The following is an 18,343-nucleotide window of genomic DNA, read 5'->3' as shown; positions in this document are numbered from 1 at the left end:
GCTGGTGCTTATCTTAAATGGTACTTTAACTTTTGGTTTTTAATTTCTAGCTTTGTGGGGCCTTTTAAGTCCCAACTTGAAGACAAAATTGCCTTATTTCGCTTTGTGTATGCTATTGGGATACTTTGAGCTATCAATTTCACTAGATTTTTATTGCTCATGATCTGTTGAAATTATGGTTCAGAGCCTCTCCTACATTAGACTTGGAAAATCTGTAACTATGTCTCGTTAGACGCCCTCCACTAATGAACGGTCAGACTGGTTCCTAAACTATCGATCGTTCAATACAAAGTCTTAAGGCCCCGTTTGCTAAACATGTTAAGTCATGGGATTGGATTGCGAATCCGAAGGGATTATGAATCCCTTGTTTGGTCTATAAAGATGCAAATTGATCTGGTTTGACTGCGGCGTTAATTTTAGGATTAGGTTTTGGGTTTTCTTTGGGCTGTTTAGGCCTTTTGGTTGTGTGAGCTGTATTTGATTTTATCTGGGCACTTTAGGCCCTCACGTGTTGTTGTGGGCTTTGTCCCTCCGACTGTACCTTCCAACTTTTGGTTGAAATCCCTTTCTCTATTCCTAATAAATTGTTACTTTTGTCGATAAAAAAAATTGTTATATATGCTCATGGTTCTGTCTAGATACTCTATTGTCACGTCTCTCAAACCCCATATGAACATGTTTATCAATAGTGACAAAGTTATTTTTCCCCGAACGTTTCTTCCACCCTCATGATAATTTCGCTTTGTTTGCTCCTTTTGGCCGTTGCCACTTATGGTATGATAATCATCTATTTTCCTATGCCCCTTTTTCCCTTCATCCTTTCTTTGGTGAGGAATAGTTAAATCATCCTCTTCAGAATATAAAGATCCAAAATAAACCTCAGTTTTGCTTATGTTAGCAAAAAATTATTTGTTGCCAAGCATACTTTATTGCGGACATGTGTGGACTTAAGCTGCAAATAGTGCAGCAAATCTTTTTCCAGCAAGTGAGAGTCAACAACACTAGAACGACTAAAGACAATATACTTTTTTAGAAGAATTCGGAACCAATTGCATATTTGTCATGATTTTATTGCTAAAAGTTGGTAGGCGATTTTTGATTCTGGAATCAGCTTAGACTTCCTGTTATCTCGTTTTCTGAGATAGATGTAGCGACTGTGGCATGGATGAGAGCATAGTTGTGGCCTATGGCCTCTTAAGTCAGTAGGATAAATCAAGGGCTCAAAAAATGACTATAAATCTTCAAATAAATGGGAGGTGGCAGCTTTGGCGCTCAGTACAGAAGTGCCAGACATTTACTCCTGTATCTTGGGCCTTGGCAAGCTCAAAAAAGAATTACTACTCCCTCCGTCCATTTTTTTGTGTCCAGTATTCCATTTTAGGTTGTCCCTTTATAAGTGTCCATTTTGTAAAGTTAGGGGGATAAAAGTTGGTGCATTGTCTATTTTGTCCCTAAAAATATATTTCATTTTGAAAAGTTAGTGAGTAAAAGTGTAATGATGATGGGTAAGTAGGAAAAGTGGAGGAAAAAGTTGATGTGAAAGATGTAATGATGATATCTTTTTAATAAGTTGGAGTTACAAAACAGGACACTTAAAAATGGATGGAGGGAGTATTATTTTTATCTGAGCTCAAAAAAGTTGACACAAGAAACTTTGCTCTTTATTTGTTACTTACAATCCTAACCCAGTGGAGAAAGACATCATCTCATTATCTACTCAACGGGGAAGAATTTGAGTTTCAAGATAGATTTTAAACTTACTTCTTGCGTTATTGCATATGCTATATTTAGTTATTTTTGGGTGCTAGCTAGAACATCGTTACAACAAGGGGTGTCGGGGCTTGTAACCCCTCTAATGAGACTGGAATGTTGGTTCTGGGGCTGGTAAAAGGTTGCCACCTTCGACTCTGTCCCTTTGGTCTTGCTTTTGCTTAATTGCTTTCACTTCTCTTCTTTTCTTTTGATTCAAGTGATAGGAAAAGCTTGATTACAGAGCTATATTATGATACAAGAAAATGTGACATTGCCGTTACAATTTGGGATTGGCAGCTGTAGAAAGTGAAAGAATTGAACTAATTTCTTTTTACTGGTATGCTGTTATCTCTGGCGTGTAATTTACTGACGAATGTGCAGATACTCAACTGTTTGAAAGAAGCCGGATCTTCTACCTAGAAAGATGGCTGATAAGAAGATTACAGCGGTGCTTCAGAGAGTAAACTATCCGTCTGGGTGTAATCACGCAGTCCCTTCTGAGAACCAACATCATAACTTGCGTGTATTTGTTTCTCTGGGATTTATGTTTTGGTTCTGTCCTGGCTATTTCTCTGTTCCGTAACCTGTGTCTTTGTTGGATCTCTGTTCAAAAACTTATTGGCGGACTTCACTTTGGTCTCCTATGAGTTGGGCTCAGTGTGGATTGTTAGCAAAGAATTCAAGCTCGAGTTGGTCCGGCTCGTGTTGCATCGTGGAAAAATACTGTTACGCATTCAATTTCTTTTGTTGGATTAACGAAGCCCTCGAAAGCAAGTTATTTTTGCGATCATCTAGACAGCATGACCTTCAGCGTCAAGTAACCTGTTTTCGTTTGATCTCAGTAACAACTTTGAACTGGTCAATGAATTAGAATACCCTGCTTGTGGGACATTGTTTTATTCATAGACATTGGCAATAATAAAATATAGTCAACATTCATTGGTGCTGGTAAACAGTGAGGCCTTGGTACTGATGGTCTTAAGTCTCATATTACTTGTAAATTCTGTAAGTGAAAAACAAGAAGGTAACATCACAGTTTAGGGGTTCTGTGAATTATTATTAGCAAATTTTCTACTGGTTTGCCTTGTCACAATAGAAAGACTCAACGAGTACAGAATAGGAGGTCTATTTAGAGAACTATAAACGAATCAAGCAGCTTGCGAGCTCGGCTCGTTAAGGGTGGCTCGGCTCGATTAAAGAGGCTCGTTTAGTAAATAACTAAGCTTGGCTTGATAAGGACTCTGCTAGATAAGGCTCAAGCTCGAATTTTTGGCTCATTAGTAAACGAGCCGAGCTCAAGCTCGTTTACAGCCCTAATTCAGAACAAAACCGCGGCATATGCCACCATCTTAGAACTTTTTTTTTTTTTTTGCTCAGCAAAATGAAGAAATTTATTAGCTCGAACAGGGTACATCGAGATGAAGCTCACAAAGCACAGGCGCTTACGAGCAACGGAAAACAAGATCACAAGGAAAAAAGAAGACGAAAAGGAGAAGAGGACACATCCAACAGATAATTGGACCACCCACTCCTCTCACAAGCAATCAAACTTTCACCTTCCTCATACTGTTAAGATAGCCCTTAAAGTCCTCCACCGAATGCACCTTTATATCGAATTTCACCTTAACCCACATAGCTACTCTAGTTTTAATTAACTCCCCAAGATCCTCCACACGCCAAGTAGCGTTGTTGAACACAATATCATTCCTAACCAACCATAATGACCAAATTGTAGCTTGGAAAGTTGTTTCCCACAAAAACTTCTCCAAATTTTTGAAACCAAACCCAAGCCACCAAGAAAACAAGTCAAACAATGAAGCAGGGAACCATCTTAGAACTTCCAACTGACATAATATGGGAACAATTTATGGAGACTCTCTTATCTCAAGTCCATCACTAGATGCAGGCGATTATGCAAAGACATGGCAAAACCTGCTCCTCCATCCCTACTTTGCGCACTTGTATTCTCTCAAGGGGTTCTCTTCCCCTCAGTCTAATCGTCCATTGTACCGCTCTCGTTTCGGCATTCTTGAGCTCAACAATCCCTCCTGTTTATGCTGCCGGAGCGCCCCATGCATGAAGTTCATATTTGAAATTTACATCCCAGACAAGGGTTAAATGTTTGAAGTTCTAGGAGCATACAATGGGTTAAGACTTCCACTTAAGACTTCCCCCCCAAAAAAATACAATGGGTTAATTTGCTTGTATTCTCGTTTCTTCGAGGATAATATTGTGGTACTGGTGACTAACCCAATTCTCCAAGGACGACAGCATTTTTTCCTTCCCAAAATGACCTCAGGGATGCAGTACATATTTGACTTCAAGTTTTGGGTATAGTCCATGCAAGGTCTTGAAAGCAAATTCTTATGCTAAAGTCCTGGCTACGCCACTAGGACGGCCTAGTGATGAGATTCGACTTCTTAAGGAGAAGATGAGGTGAAGCTAAGCTACTTGTTGTCTAAGAGGTAAGAGCGTGGATCACAGCCAACAATGCTGCTACAGGTACAATAAATGATGCAAAGTAGCCGTGCACAGATTGCTTTTGCGTTCGTCTCGGATCCCGCAAAGATGATTGGAGTCGCTCATTTTGTTCAAAATACGTCGTTTAGGGTACTTGTAAAAAATCACCTCAATCCGATATCAATAAGGTCATTTACGAATCATTTAACTTTACTTCAAAATATAGGCTAAATTTTGAAGCAAAGTTGGATGATTCGTAAACGTTTTTCTTGATATCGGATTGAGGCGATTTTTTACAGGAATTCTAAACGATATATTTTGAACAAAATGAACAATTCGATCATCTTTGTAAGACCCGAAATGGGCGCAAAAGCAATCTGTGCGCGGCAGTTGTGCATCATTTGCTGTACTTGTATCTTTACTGCCCAACATTACCCTCATCGGCTTGCTATGGCGTTCAGGGGAAAAAAAGAAAGAAAGAAAAGATGTTGCATGCATCCGTTCTCCACTATCGGGAAAATATATATGAGACCCATGTGAAGATTACACAGAAGTAGAAGTAGTAAATGGTAAACATAACTGTGGAAACCGGAAAGTAATGAGTAGTACAGGCGAAGGTACAAACCTACACGTTTGTCAAAGCAAAATGGTCTTGACATTTGGCAGGCTTCTTCACAAAAATGGTTCTCTGAGAGCTCTCTCTCTCTCTCATGTCAGAGTTTTCTGTGAAACTACAAACCTGGTAAATGTCAAGACCGGGTACCGTACACAGTGACCATATTCTGGCGGGAATTTTGAATTTTTGCTTGAGGTCCCTTCAAAGTTCAAGCCCCATTTCTTAAAATGTTTCAGCTCCCCATTCTTGCATTTCACCACCAGACTTATCTCAGGTTTGACTCTCTCTCTCTCTCTCTCTCTCTCTCTCTCTCTCTTTCTGTGAACTACTTTCCCCTTCCTTCCATTTTTCTTATATTTTCTGTATTTTCTTCCGAACTCCATCTTGTTGTATATGAATTTGTTTCTTGGACTTTGATGATTGCCTATTCAACATTGTTGGAAATTCGCATTTAGGGTGGGTTTGTTTGGAACAAATGAAAAGAAGAGAAAAAAAGGGAAAGTTCAAAAATTTTGCACTACCCTTTTTTGGATTGAGAGAGGAGAGAAGAGAAAACACTCTAAGCCCAGTGAAATGTTCTCTTTGTTTTTTCTTACAGTTTCCTTTTTAATTATTTTATCTTCTTTTTCCGCACTTTCCACAAGTTTCAAACCGAAACCTAAACCTATCCTATTATCACCTCTCTGCTCTCCCCCTCCCCCGTCCAATTTCCCTCTTTAGATATATTTTCATTTTTATTTCACGTTGTTTCAAATTGTTAGATTTCTTGAAGAATTCTAATCTAAAACCAATTGACAATAGGTGAAGTAATTTTTAGAATACATTAACTAATCTTGCATAGCTTAGGTGAGTGATATAAGATAGAGTCTAACAAACAATCACTCCCCTTTTCCCTCAATCCAATCGAGAATGGCTACGGTACAAACCCGGTATAATTAAAAATGTTACTCCTCTCAATAGTCAAGGTTATGCCATCTCATTAGTTAAGGTTATGCCTCTCAATGGTTTTGGTGCATACGTTATGCATGGTTATGCCTTTCAATGGTTTAGTTATATGGGTGCATATGGTACGTAATTGTGTACCGTAGTTTTTTTCCTAATCGAATTGTTGAACTTTGACCATTGCAAACTGAAGTTATTGATAATTTCATGTCAGATGGCTTTGACATTGCTACACTAAAATTTTTAGTCTTTTTGATACAGAGAAACTTCAGAAAAGAAGGGGAAAAAACATGGAGCACTGAAGCAAACATTGTAATACAATGATGAATAAGAAAAGGAAATTTCCCATCCCAGAACTTCCAACCCACATCATCTTCGATATTCTCACAAGACTCCCAATCAAAACCCTATTGGATTGCCAACTCGTTTGCAAAGACTGGCTTTCTCTAATCTCGGACCCTCACTTCGCCAAGACCCACCTCTCGAATTCCCCAATCAGCCTCTTGATCAAACCCATCGAACACCACCACCGACAAATCCGGCTAATTGATGTTAGCCTCCTGACCCTCCCTAACAGCCATCCAGCGGATGCCCAAATGATTTTCAAACCCAAAATGCACTACCAACTTAGTAAAGAGAAAATAGTGAACTCTTGCAATGGTTTGATTTGCTCTAAGGATGACTCTTTTTACATAACCAATCCTATCCTCGGGGAGTACATTAGCATACCCCTATCATCTCGTGCTGGGAAATATGATGATACCACCAGTGCTATTGGCTATAGTCCATTGACTAACAAATACAAGGTGATACAATTCTTTCTTGAACAAGTTTCCTTAAACACCGTTACTATGTTGAGAACTTATGAGGCAGAGGCTGATATTTATACACTTGGTGAAGGGCCATGGAGAAGCTTAGGGAGGGTGCCTTACCATCTGCCTTGCTATCTGCCTAAGTACTCGTTCAATGCTTCCGTGAATGGAGCCCTTCATTGGCTGAATTTCACTCCTAATAGCCCGGATTTCATTTATTGTTTTGACTTTGGTAATGAGGAATTTCGGGTTGTTCCAGAGCCTCGTGAATTTGGTTTGGAGAAGAAGGCACTTCTGAATAGTATGAGTGTGGGTGTGCTAAAAGATAGTCTGGCCATGTGTGATTGTTCTAATCCTCATCATGTTGAGATATGGACGATGAAGCACTACAACATTCAGGAGTCTTGGTGCAAAGAGTTTGTTATTGAGAAATCGGTGACTGTTCAGGGACAATATTTTACGGTAAAATATTGTGAGCCAATAATGATCCTAAAGAGTGGTGACATCTTGATGTTAGTTAACAGGAATGCTCTTCTGCAGTATGATCCCAAGTTTGGTAGTTTCAAGAATCTGAATATTTGTAAGATCAAATCAGCCATCTGCGCGGTTGGTCATATTCCGAGCTTTGTTTCCCCCGCAGATGTTGCGAAAGGTGAAAGATGCACGGTATAAATGTTTCCTTCCTTCCGTTTCCATGAAGTTATATTTTCACCTGAAACTATTATGTTGTCATTCTTGATTAAAAACTAAGCGTGTATCGTTTCTTACGCAAAGTCTCTTCTCTATGTTATATCTACACAAGAATTCCTTTAGGCCAAATGCATCTGCTATTTTTCAAATGTGTGAATTTTGATCTTGAACAAAATAATTGCTTACCTTCTAAATTATGAGGTCTTTTCTTGTTCTTTTGTTGCCCAACGGGAACAACACATAAACTATTATTAGGGTACCCAACTTATTAAGTATAATGATACATGGATGAAGTATCAAGCCTTTTTCCTCAAGAAAAGTAATATTCCTGGCTGCAAAAAAAAAAAGTCGATTTTTGCTGTGCACATGTCGATCGGGGCAATTAGGGGTTCCCTCTGCCAGAGAATTTGATAGTGGAATAAGGACAGCCAGGCTCTTGTCTGTTGGGAAAAATGGAGATAGAAACTATGTGCTTAGTGCTGTAGTGCAGAGTCTGTAGCCCCTTTAAGGTTTTTAATGCGCAAAAGGAAATGAATGATGGCCTTTGCATTGTCAAGCAAATTTGTTTTTCATTGTGTAGAATTAGCAACTTGTAACAATTGTTTTCCATTCTGTTTTCCAGTATTTGGGGTCTCACCTTTCAAATCCATCTATGCTACTAATTAATCAGCTTATTCTTTGCTTCAAGTACTGGCCGTACAAGGGATTCATCCTTCAATAAGTTAACTGTGTGTAATCATCCTGCATCCCATCCTCGATGAGCCACACATCTATCTGCTGGGTTCTTTGGAAGGAACTATGAAGTACATGGTGGGTTCAGTAGTAAAGTGGTAACCTTGGATGTCGGAACTCAGGTTTTATGTGGGTATAGAGCTAGTGATCTGGCTTTACGAAAACTTCATCTCCACTTGCCTTTCAAGATTTTCTCTACCTAGTATTGGAATTATAGGCATATTGAGAATGAGTTCGCATACATACTCATAAATTTTGATTAGTAGATGATATAGAGCATGACATATGGACTATCCCCTCTGTCAACTTACACTGCAGGTGTATTACAAGCGCAAACGCACTGAGATCTTGGACAGAATGTGGGAGCATATGAAGGGCCGGAGCAGTGGGTGTGCTGCTCATCAGCAACTGCACGTTCATCGTAATCCAAATGATCCCTCGGGTGAGGAATGTCTGCTAAAGTTGAAGATGTTATCGGGTATTACAGAAGGAGATCCTTTGTATATGTTTGGCGCGATGATATTGGTCAAGTGTGACACTAGGAAGGAGTTTATGGGACTGGCTAGTGATGAAATTAGACTAGCTTGGCTTAAGGAGAAGATGAGGTGAAACAAAGCTACAGTTCTTCCAGCAGGTATTGAGTTTATTGTTAGTTCATGTTGGTTTAGTTTGTCCAGTTATAGTTTTTATGTTTCGTTTTATACTTTAGGCTTTATGCACATGAAATCAATACCACATGCAGTGGCATTAGTTTATGTTGGCCACTCTTTCTTGGACCAATTTAGGATTTTTTTTGGTAAGTCTTACTGTGCAACTGGCTGTATTATTCGTGTATTAGTATTGCTACTTTACCAGTATCATATTCAAAAATAAAAAATGTAAAAAAAAATATAAATAATTACCTGTCTTTTCCTATTTACTTTGACCCAAGAAACCTATTTCTTGAGATTACAAGAGATTGCCATTATTTGTTTCGAGTAAAGTTAGAAAGTTCCTGCTGATAAAAAAAGAGAGTTAGAAAGCTCCTTTAAAACTCTGCATGAGACTTTTATCTCACCTAAGTGACTTTTTCAATTTGTTACCTTCCTAGGCTTCCTAGAAAAGTTAAGGATTAGCAATCCATTTTGGAAATTAAATGTGTTGAGTGGTTGAAACATGGCTTTTGATTAGTTAGTAGAATACTTAGACTCCATTATAGAAGCCACTTACAAGCATCGACGATTCCTTCTTGTATTCATGCATGAGCTCTATCTTATTTCCTCCTTGGTAAATTGTATTTGATTGCTAACAAAGCAAATCAAACAAATACAGGGCAAAGTTCACCTTACAAACGAAGTCTTTCCACTAAAGGTGAAGGGAGAAAGATCCAAACTGGTTTTTGCATTTATCAGATGGAATGGATGTGCAAAGGCTAAACTTTTAGGAAGGAACAGAAGGTTTTTTTTTTTTTTTTTTTCTGAGGAAGACTGATTGCTGCAGTACTTCATAGCGTTGCTACGCAGGAGCTATTTTGAACAAACTAAGAAAGCCGGGCTTTCTGTCATGGCCATTTCAATTATGATAGCTTGTTCTATATGCTTGAACGATGGTGAATCCTATTGCTTTTCCTTTCGGTCTTTACTGTGTCACCGCAAGCAAGGACTGAAGGAACCTTCAACTTTTGGGGTTTGGACATTGTTTGCAGAACCTTTTTGAACTCATTAATAGTGATCTCTAATAGTATGGCGCTTTTTGAACTGATTAATAGTGATCTCTAATAATATGGCTCTCTCTCTCTCTCTCTCTCTCTCTCTCTCTCTCTCTCTCTCTCTCTCTCTTCTGCCTGTAAAAGTAAACCCACTTCTACTCCTGTCCTTTGAGCTCTTCTTTGAACCTACCATGAATCCCAAAAAATCATACAGAATAAACAGTTTTGTGATGCGATTCAACATTGTTACAATATTTGATATGAAACGTAATCGACGGCCATCCGAAGAAGGCTTATGCAATACTACAAAACTGCTGTTGTTGAAGAAGGGTAACACACACACACACACACAAAACATAGTAACAAGAGGCCTAATTGAAATAGAATGCAGCAGTAGTCATAGTAACAAGAGGCCTAATGCTCTTAAAAGCTCAAAACTAACGCTCTATCTGTATAGTCACATGACTAATATTATACTCCCTCCTAATATAATCGATCACTTTGTCCAGCACCATGTCCGCATCTGCTTCAGGCTTTATTTTGACATGGCAAGCCAACAGAATCTTTCCAACTGTGATGGCCCAAATATGCAGCTCGTGTACAGTGTCCACTTCATCCATTTCACATAAACCTTTCTCGAGCTTTGTAGCGTCAATCTCCCGAGGCGTGCTCTCCATCAACACGTCCAGTATGTTCCGGAGCATTTTGATAGTTGTCCCCAACACAATGACGGAAAATATGAGGGTGCAAACCGTATCAATAATTTTCCAATTTGGATTATACCATATCAAGGCTCCCCCAATCATGACTCCAACGCTTTGAATGGAATCCCCCAGAACATGGAGATAAGCTCCTTGTACATTGATGTTACGTTTTTCCTTTTCTTCTTTCTCACTGCTTGGTTTGTTTTTGTCTTGGGTATCTTGCTTCAGCAGTGGTTCGAGCATATCTTCCTCATGAGTGTGGCCATGCTCCTCGTCTTCCTCATGAGCATGGCCATGCTCCTCATCTCTTGGGTGCTCCTCGTGACTAATGGGATGAGTGGTAATCCGCACCCCATGCCTGTGACCTTGGCTGTTATCATCATGATCATCGTGGCTATGGCTGTGACCGTGACCGTGACCCACATGACTCTGACCATGACCATGATCATGATCATGTCCCCCATGGCTGTGGTCATGACCCAACAATACAGTCATGGCTATATTTACCAGAAGACCAAAAGCAGCAACAATAAACATAAGGAAGCCATTGACTTCTCCCGTGTCGTTAATAAGCCTTAGAATGGCTTCATAAACTAAAATCCCAGCGAGCAGCCATATGAGCTGGATGGAAACCAAAGCACCAAGAATCTCTATCCGAAAGAACCCATAAGTCTGACGAGGGGTTGCTTCCCAGCCTGCTGCCCACAAAGAAAACAATGAGATAGCAAAAGCTGCAACATCTGAGAGCAAATGTGCGGCGTCAGTCAAAATGGCAAGACTGTTGGCTTCAATGCCTCCAGCTACTTCAACGCCCATGAAGACAACACAGAGTGCAACTGCAATGAAAAGCTTCCTCATGGAAGCTGCCCGTTCTGTTGCATCCTTGGTGATGGTTACAGCATCTGAGAATCCACAAGGAGCTTCTCCACAGAGTTTGCTCCCTCCAACGCTCTTCTCTCCACCAGAATCTTCACCGCTAATCTCAATAATCTGCCCATGTTGATGACTACTTTCTTCCATCTGAATACAGACGAGTAACACAACCATCAACTTCGAGTTTAATCAGAGCACAAATTGGTACGACTGCAAACAAAGCTTCAATCATAGATCAAACATGTTTACTCATCAGTTAAACACGTTTACAATTTACATAAGAAAATTACCTGTCAAATCAACCAGTCCAAATAACACATTTCCGAACATATTAACTCCTCTCCTTTAGATTTTCCAGTTTTATGCAGTCTAAATATCGATAATTTCAATTTGCCCATGAAACAAATTTCTAAAATAAATACAGAAAACCAATAGTGATATAGAAAACCAAGTATTTATTTTCCTGCATTCATAATACATATAAATCGACTTGTCCCAAGCCTCCCAACAGTGTCATCTCCTGATTTCCATTAAAAATGTACGTCGTGTTGTAGCCACGTGTGTATCTGTATTCATGATTCTAAGCGGCCGAGCTATTAGGGCTAGAATAGCTTGTCCTAAGAGGGGCACGTTAGTAGGGCATATATTGCGTCCTCAGAGACTCAGTGATTATCGAATGCACGTATCTCAACGATCACACGAGGAAAGTCCATCTACAATGAAAAGGACATGCCTCCACCAGCTCAACGATCCTCTGCTAATAGTCAGCTTATGATCCTTCACAAATAGTCAACTCCACTCTTAGTTGCCCAAACCACTTGATGGTCATCACCCCGGAGTAGATAGCAAGTTGAGACGTTACCCCTTGGATTAAAACATAGGCGTGCACCATGTATCAAGAAACCCCTGGTCTTGCAAAACAACCATGATAATTCATCAAACTGGCTGGTGTAATGAGGGAAGGAGGTCTTTAGTGCAGCGACCCATTATCAGATGAAGGCAATCAGTTAGAGGTGATTCTCACTAGCCACGATCAAGGCAGCGATGTCTATGTCAACTGTCATCCCTTTCCCCGAAGTCTTGCTCTGACTTGGTTTGCATCATGCTCTGTAGTCCAAGGTCATGCTCTAACATGTTATGATCAATCTTTGCTACTCTAACATAATTTCCACCAGCAACTTCCGTGCACAGATACAAATTCATTCTCCACGTTTGGTTCAGCCTCACAACCCTTCGTGGGTTGATTAATATGGCTTAAAGGTATCTCTTTATTTCCCTGTCTCACAATTCTTGACTTTATGAAGGAGATTTTTTTTTTGTGTACAAAAAAGAAAGAAACAACTGGGAATTGCATCGCCTTATATAAACTCCAGTTTAAGTTCCAAGAGGGGAAGGGGGCGGCTACCATCATCCCGTATTGACCAAAGAAAATGCCCATCAGTTGAACCCCCCGGGGTCACCTGATCCAATGGAAATTGTAGAATCCTATTCCTTTTCTGTTTCTCCTAGGCAGCATCTAACAGAAACTCAGGGTCATGGGAAGAGAGGATGCGATCCGGCTGCAAAGCAAGCTGACAAGCATTCAAAGGCAAGAGGAGCTAGATAGGGGTTAAACATGGGCAAACCTTTTCAAAGTGCCTTTTTGGCGTGTTTGGAGTACTTTTAGCCAGTATTTGTTCCTTTAAATGCTTTCAAGGGCCTTCATCTTCAGCAACACAAGTAAAAGGGTCACCTCCTCCTCCTGGCTACCACGGAGGGCGTAAGTTGACTAACGGGTTGAGTTATGTTTATCGCTATGCTTGTAATGGCCATCGATGCGTGGGGCACGATTTTCAAAGGACTCATAATTACTATAAATTTTCATCATCTACAACACAGAAGGTTTTGAGCTTGATTTCCCTCCAGTTAAATTTTTCAACATTCGTCATATTAAAGCTTATTGTACAGGTGAGGATCTTTTTGGTTGTAAATATTTGAACAAGGGCACAAATGAATCCAAACAACACAATGAGAGGAAAAACATATGTCCATGTGCAAATGATGTCGATACATACGTAAACAACATAGTTGCAGACACCATTTTTCTAATGAAGACCACCAAAACTTAGGAGAAGGACACGAGTTTCATTTACTTGAGGTAGAAGTCGCAATTCCAACCCATACTTTATAATCTGCCCAAATCCGTTCACTTATAACCCAACTCAACCCGCTCATTATATAATAATGGGTTGTATGGTTGAACCTATATCAACCCATATTTATATGGGTTTATGTGAGTTAAAAATGAGTTCAATATGGATTGGACTTAAAAGACCCGTAATTTTTACATCTTATTTTCCATCATCGGACGAGCATAAAAACATAGACCAAAGTTAAAAATAAGTTCAAATGAAATGAGAAAAAGGACCAAAAAAAAGACCTAAAAAAGTTTGCCAAACTTACCCTGACAAAGATTTGTGAATCTTTATCAGATTTTTCAAATTTTAACATCAAATGTGTACTTTGTTACGTACTTCATACTCTATAGAATTTTTTTAATCATGATATTGTAAGGCAATTTGAAATTATTGGTGTTTGAGAGAGAAACAGGGGAAGCTAATAAGAAAGGGAGGAGAGAGAGAGAGAGAGAGAGAGAGAGAGAGAGAGAGAGAGAGAGAGAAACAGGGGAAGCTAATAAGAGAGAGAGAGAGAGAGAGAGAGAGAGAGAGAGAGAGAGAGAGAGAGAGAGAGAGAGAGAGAAACAGGGCAAGCTAATAAGAGAGAGAGAGAGAGAGAGAGAGAGAGAGAGAGAGAGAGAGAGAGAGAGAGAGAGAGAGAGAGAGAGAGGGGAGGAGGGTGGGGGAAAAAAAAAAAAGGAAAAGAAAAAAAGGAAAACGGGTCGGGTCAAGTTTGTCTTAGGTTTGTCTTGACTCATATTCGATCCGTCCGTGTCCGTTTCACCCTGTTTACTACTATTTGATTGATCCATAATTGATCCGCGATCTATTTCAACCTGTTCACATCCACCCATTTGCCACCCCTAACTCCAGGCCTTGACACCTTAACAGAATTTACAGCAGAACACCAGCAGTAGAGTACAGTAGAAAATAAAATGACAAATCGGAGTTAGTTAAGCAATGCAACGAGAAATAAAGGTGAAGGACACGAGTTTCATTTACTTAATATCACGAATTTGAAGCACATCTTAACACTTTCAAAAAAAAAAAAAAAAATTACCTTACCATACGTTCCCATATTTAGACCACTAATAACTTATTTTACTTTTTTCGTTTTGTCCTTATTTAAATTTTCTTCTTATTTGTTAATTTTGAGTTAAATTTTTGTGACTTTTTAATTCAAGAAAAAAGTAAATTTTCTTTCCTTCTATCCAAATATTTTGAACAATTTGGAGAGAAGGAAAAAAGTTTTTTTTATCAAAAAATCAAAAAAATTTGGCACAAAACAGACAAATAAGAACAAAACCGGACTTTTACTAAAAGTTCAGTGGATCAACACCTTAAGTATTGAGAAATAATCCTACCTCAAATCCAAGCCTTAGGATGGGAGAGAAATTTGAAGGTGCTCCAATAGTGGTATTGTTTGGATGGATTTGAAGCTCTTATCGCGTAGAACAACTTTTCCTCTAACCTTTTTGCGAGATACACGGTCTTCCGATTTTTCAGTTGAATAAAGGGGGCTTGCATGGAGTGGTAGAGAGAAAGAGAGAGAGAGAGGGGTCAACGGGGAGAAAGAGAAAAAAAGAAGAAGAGAGCCGCCGAGTCCTCGGATGGCCTTCCCCTATTTAACTGTAGAAATTGCACTCTAGTCCCTCTAAGAATCAAGTTATTGCACCAACATTAAAGTCAATACACTTAAGGCCCCCAAAAGCTAACAATCAATAACAATTAACTCTAAAAATTGCATTAAAAAAGAAATCTTCATTACACGTGAGTACCATACACGTGGTCCACGACGCACAAACTTGGGCTCCATTAACCGAATACACTTACCCCGTATATGCCCACATATAAACATAAGAAAAATAATTCAATTACACGTAACCATTTTATTATATAAAATAATTCAAATTAGGGATGAGTCTTTATATTCCGGGTTGCGAGATAAATACCCGATCGCGCCCAAGTGGTTCGACATAAATCGGAAGTGAGTTAATTTTTTATAGAAATTTTTTAAAACTTATTTTAAACGAATTGAAAGGCTTCGATATGTGCGCGAAATTTCGATTAATTTTGTTTCAAAATTCATATCAATTTTTATGTGAGGAAAATCGGCACATATATATATATATATATATATATATATATATATATATATATATGGGAATTTTCAAGTGAGGGATCCCTCATTTTGTTAAAATGAGAAATTTTCATTTTCCGATCAAATTTTGAAAATTCGAACCGTTCAATGTGTGCAGAACGTAATTTTAAGGGGCCCCGCGAGAAATCAGCAAAAAAAATGACCGGGAAGGGTGTCATCCGAGCAGTTTTTTTTGAACCGTTCAATGAAAACTGCTCAGATGAAGCTTTTTCTGGTCATTTTTTTTTCTAATTTCTTACGGGGACCCTTAAAATCACATTCTGAACACTTTGATCGGCTCGGATCATCGAAATTCAATCGGGAAGGGAAGTCCCTCATTTTATTAAAATAAGGGATCCCTCACTAGAACCTAACTCTATATATAAATTGTTTTCAGGTCCAAACGCTTTACAGTCCGGACCATCTGGATCTCCCATTTTTCAATCGATTTCGATGATCTGAGTTGTTCAATGTGATTAGAATGTGATTTTAATAATATTTGGGAGAAATCAGCAAAAAAATGATCTGAAAAGGCTTGAATCCGAACAGTTTTTTATTGAACTGTTCAGTAAAAAACTATTCAGATCAAGCCATTTTCGATCATTTTTTTTGCTGATTTCACACGAGTACTCTCAAAATCACGTTCCGAATACATTGAGCGACTCGGATCATCACAAATCAATCGGGAAAGGGAAGGTCCGGACAGTGTGGACTGCAAGAGGTGTGGACCTGAAAACAATTGTGTATATATATATAAGTTATAACCCTTAAATTGCCCCCGTCACCCCGACCGCGACCAGTTTCATTTTCCCCCGAACCTAACCCTCCCTTCGCGACTCACCACCGCTGCACACTCCGACGATGGCCGATGGTGGTTCAATCAATCAACCTCGCCGACGGTGTCTCTCTCTCTCTCTGTGTAAGTCGATATTTCTTTTATTCTCTGATTCTCTGTTCAAGGCTTCAAGTGTTCATTGTTCGCTGAATCACTGTGATTTTGTTAGATCTGATTCTCTTGGTTGGTTAATCGACCTGGTTTTTTAGGTGAATAGGTGATGGATTCGGACAACGGGACAAGTTCGATTTTTTGCTTAATAATATGTTGGACGCCGAGGACGATGTTCAACCCGATCTCCCAACCGAACCCGATCCAACACAACCCAGTCATCCAATCAGTCAGTCCTGATCGCTATGTCGGTCAATATCGGGTGCCGTTTTGGGAAACCCGACATGTTGTCGGTCGGGTGAATCCTGACCTGACAAAAAACCGGTCCATGTACAGCCTTAGTGAATAAATTATCGGTCTTGCTATTGTCAGTCCACTGGGCTGACGATAAACACACTAAAAGACAAGAAAAACACGTATTTCTGTGTACTTTTTACATCTTTTAATACACATTCACACACCTACTATCGTCAGCCCATTAGGCTGATTTTAGAATTTTTCATAAATTATAAATGAGCATATGAGTGAAAAAATTATTAAGAAATAAATTGATGTTGACTTGTTAGTGTGAACATCAAGCTAAAATGTCAAAACTTATTGATTAGTATAAACGAGATGGTAATGGCCTAGGTTTTTTTGTTTTCCAAAAACTTAGTGAAAAGTAGGGATGGCAATTCAACCCGCCCCGCCCCTCCCCGCCCCGCCCAGCCCCAAAATTCAACTCAATAAAAACTTTTCAGATTTAAAAAAAAAAAACTCAATAACCTTCTACTTTCATAAGTACAATATAATCTCATTACCTTATCAGACTCTCCATCGCGTGATGGCATGAACCATGCTACTCAGCGAAGAAATTCGAGCTCAAAATTAGTCCAGAAAACAAGATATATATTGATTATATATACTAGGGTTTTTAATTACTTAAATTAAAATTTTCAGTTGAGAAGTGATGAACTAGTTGAAATATCATATATCGATTACGTAGTCCCAATCATGTAGGAGCTCGATGGTAATAGTATTTTATTTGAGTTGACATTTGAGCTTCATTTTTAATTTCTATTCGGGGAAGTTAAGGAAAGATGATATTTTGATGTAGGTTTGTTTGTCAAGTTATTAACTAGCTAGGTGGAGGTTTGCGGAAAATTATGTTGACAGTTTTTTAGTTTATTTCTAGCTTCTAGAAATCAGTTTAGAATGTTTTTCAAGAATTCTACAAAAATTATTTTTTAGAATCTATAGCTTTTGAGAACCAGAAAATTGGAAAAAAAAATTCAAAATTCCAAAGCTGGGTTTGGTAAGCTTTCAGAATTCTGGAAAACAAATTTTCAAAAAAAGAAAAGAAATTCTTATAATTTCGCAGCTGCAACAAACATGTTTCTCAACTTTTACTAAATTCCGGAATCTAAAATATCAACAACAATTCATGTAACAAGCGACGGAAAATGGTGACGAAATTCGTTTTGGTCGCAAATTATACACATTAGCGACAAAAACAATTTCGTCGCCTTTGAAACAAAATTGGCGACGAAATTCTAATTTCGTCATCTTGTCACCAATTTGTTACAAAAGGTGACAAAAAAGTAATTTTGTGGCCAATTTTGGTACACGAAATTATTTTTTCATCGCCATGTGTACATTTGCAACGAAATTAACTTAGCTTGTTATTCATGAATAAATATATTTATGACGTCAAAATTTATTGAAAGGTTGCATATGAAAAGTTATTGTAAGTTAATTTTTTTTCTTAACGTGTATTTTTCTTCTAACATGTATTAATGTTTAATGGTATACCAGATGATTTGAACTAATATTAATTCTGTACAGCGAGATAAT

At 38.7% G+C, this 18,343-nt stretch overlaps 2 protein-coding genes across 2 annotated transcripts; one reads left to right on the top strand and one right to left on the bottom strand.

Annotated features, from left to right (window-relative positions):
- Nucleotides 1–4,867: 4,867 nt before the first annotated feature.
- Nucleotides 4,868–9,661, top strand: LOC131322950 (F-box protein At3g07870-like). Its single transcript, XM_058354553.1, has 4 exons — nucleotides 4,868–5,102; nucleotides 6,032–7,248; nucleotides 8,323–8,638; nucleotides 9,316–9,661. Exons 2-3 carry the CDS (start codon nucleotides 6,091–6,093, stop codon nucleotides 8,611–8,613), a joined length of 1,449 nt encoding a protein of 482 aa, XP_058210536.1. The 5' UTR covers nucleotides 4,868–5,102; nucleotides 6,032–6,090; the 3' UTR covers nucleotides 8,614–8,638; nucleotides 9,316–9,661.
- A 253-nt stretch (nucleotides 9,662–9,914) lies between these two features.
- Nucleotides 9,915–15,020, bottom strand: LOC131322948 (metal tolerance protein 1-like). Its single transcript, XM_058354552.1, has 2 exons — nucleotides 14,789–15,020; nucleotides 9,915–11,415 (listed from the first exon to the last, which is right to left on the bottom strand). Exon 2 carries the CDS (start codon nucleotides 11,413–11,415, stop codon nucleotides 10,129–10,131), a length of 1,287 nt encoding a protein of 428 aa, XP_058210535.1. The 5' UTR covers nucleotides 14,789–15,020; the 3' UTR covers nucleotides 9,915–10,128.
- Nucleotides 15,021–18,343: the final 3,323 nt, after the last annotated feature.

Source organism: Rhododendron vialii, chromosome 4a, assembly GCF_030253575.1.
Source record: "Rhododendron vialii isolate Sample 1 chromosome 4a, ASM3025357v1".
In the NCBI taxonomy this organism is placed as follows: domain Eukaryota; kingdom Viridiplantae; phylum Streptophyta; class Magnoliopsida; order Ericales; family Ericaceae; genus Rhododendron; species Rhododendron vialii.
Note: the sequence above shows the minus strand (reverse complement) of the source record. Positions and strands in the feature narration are given on the sequence as shown.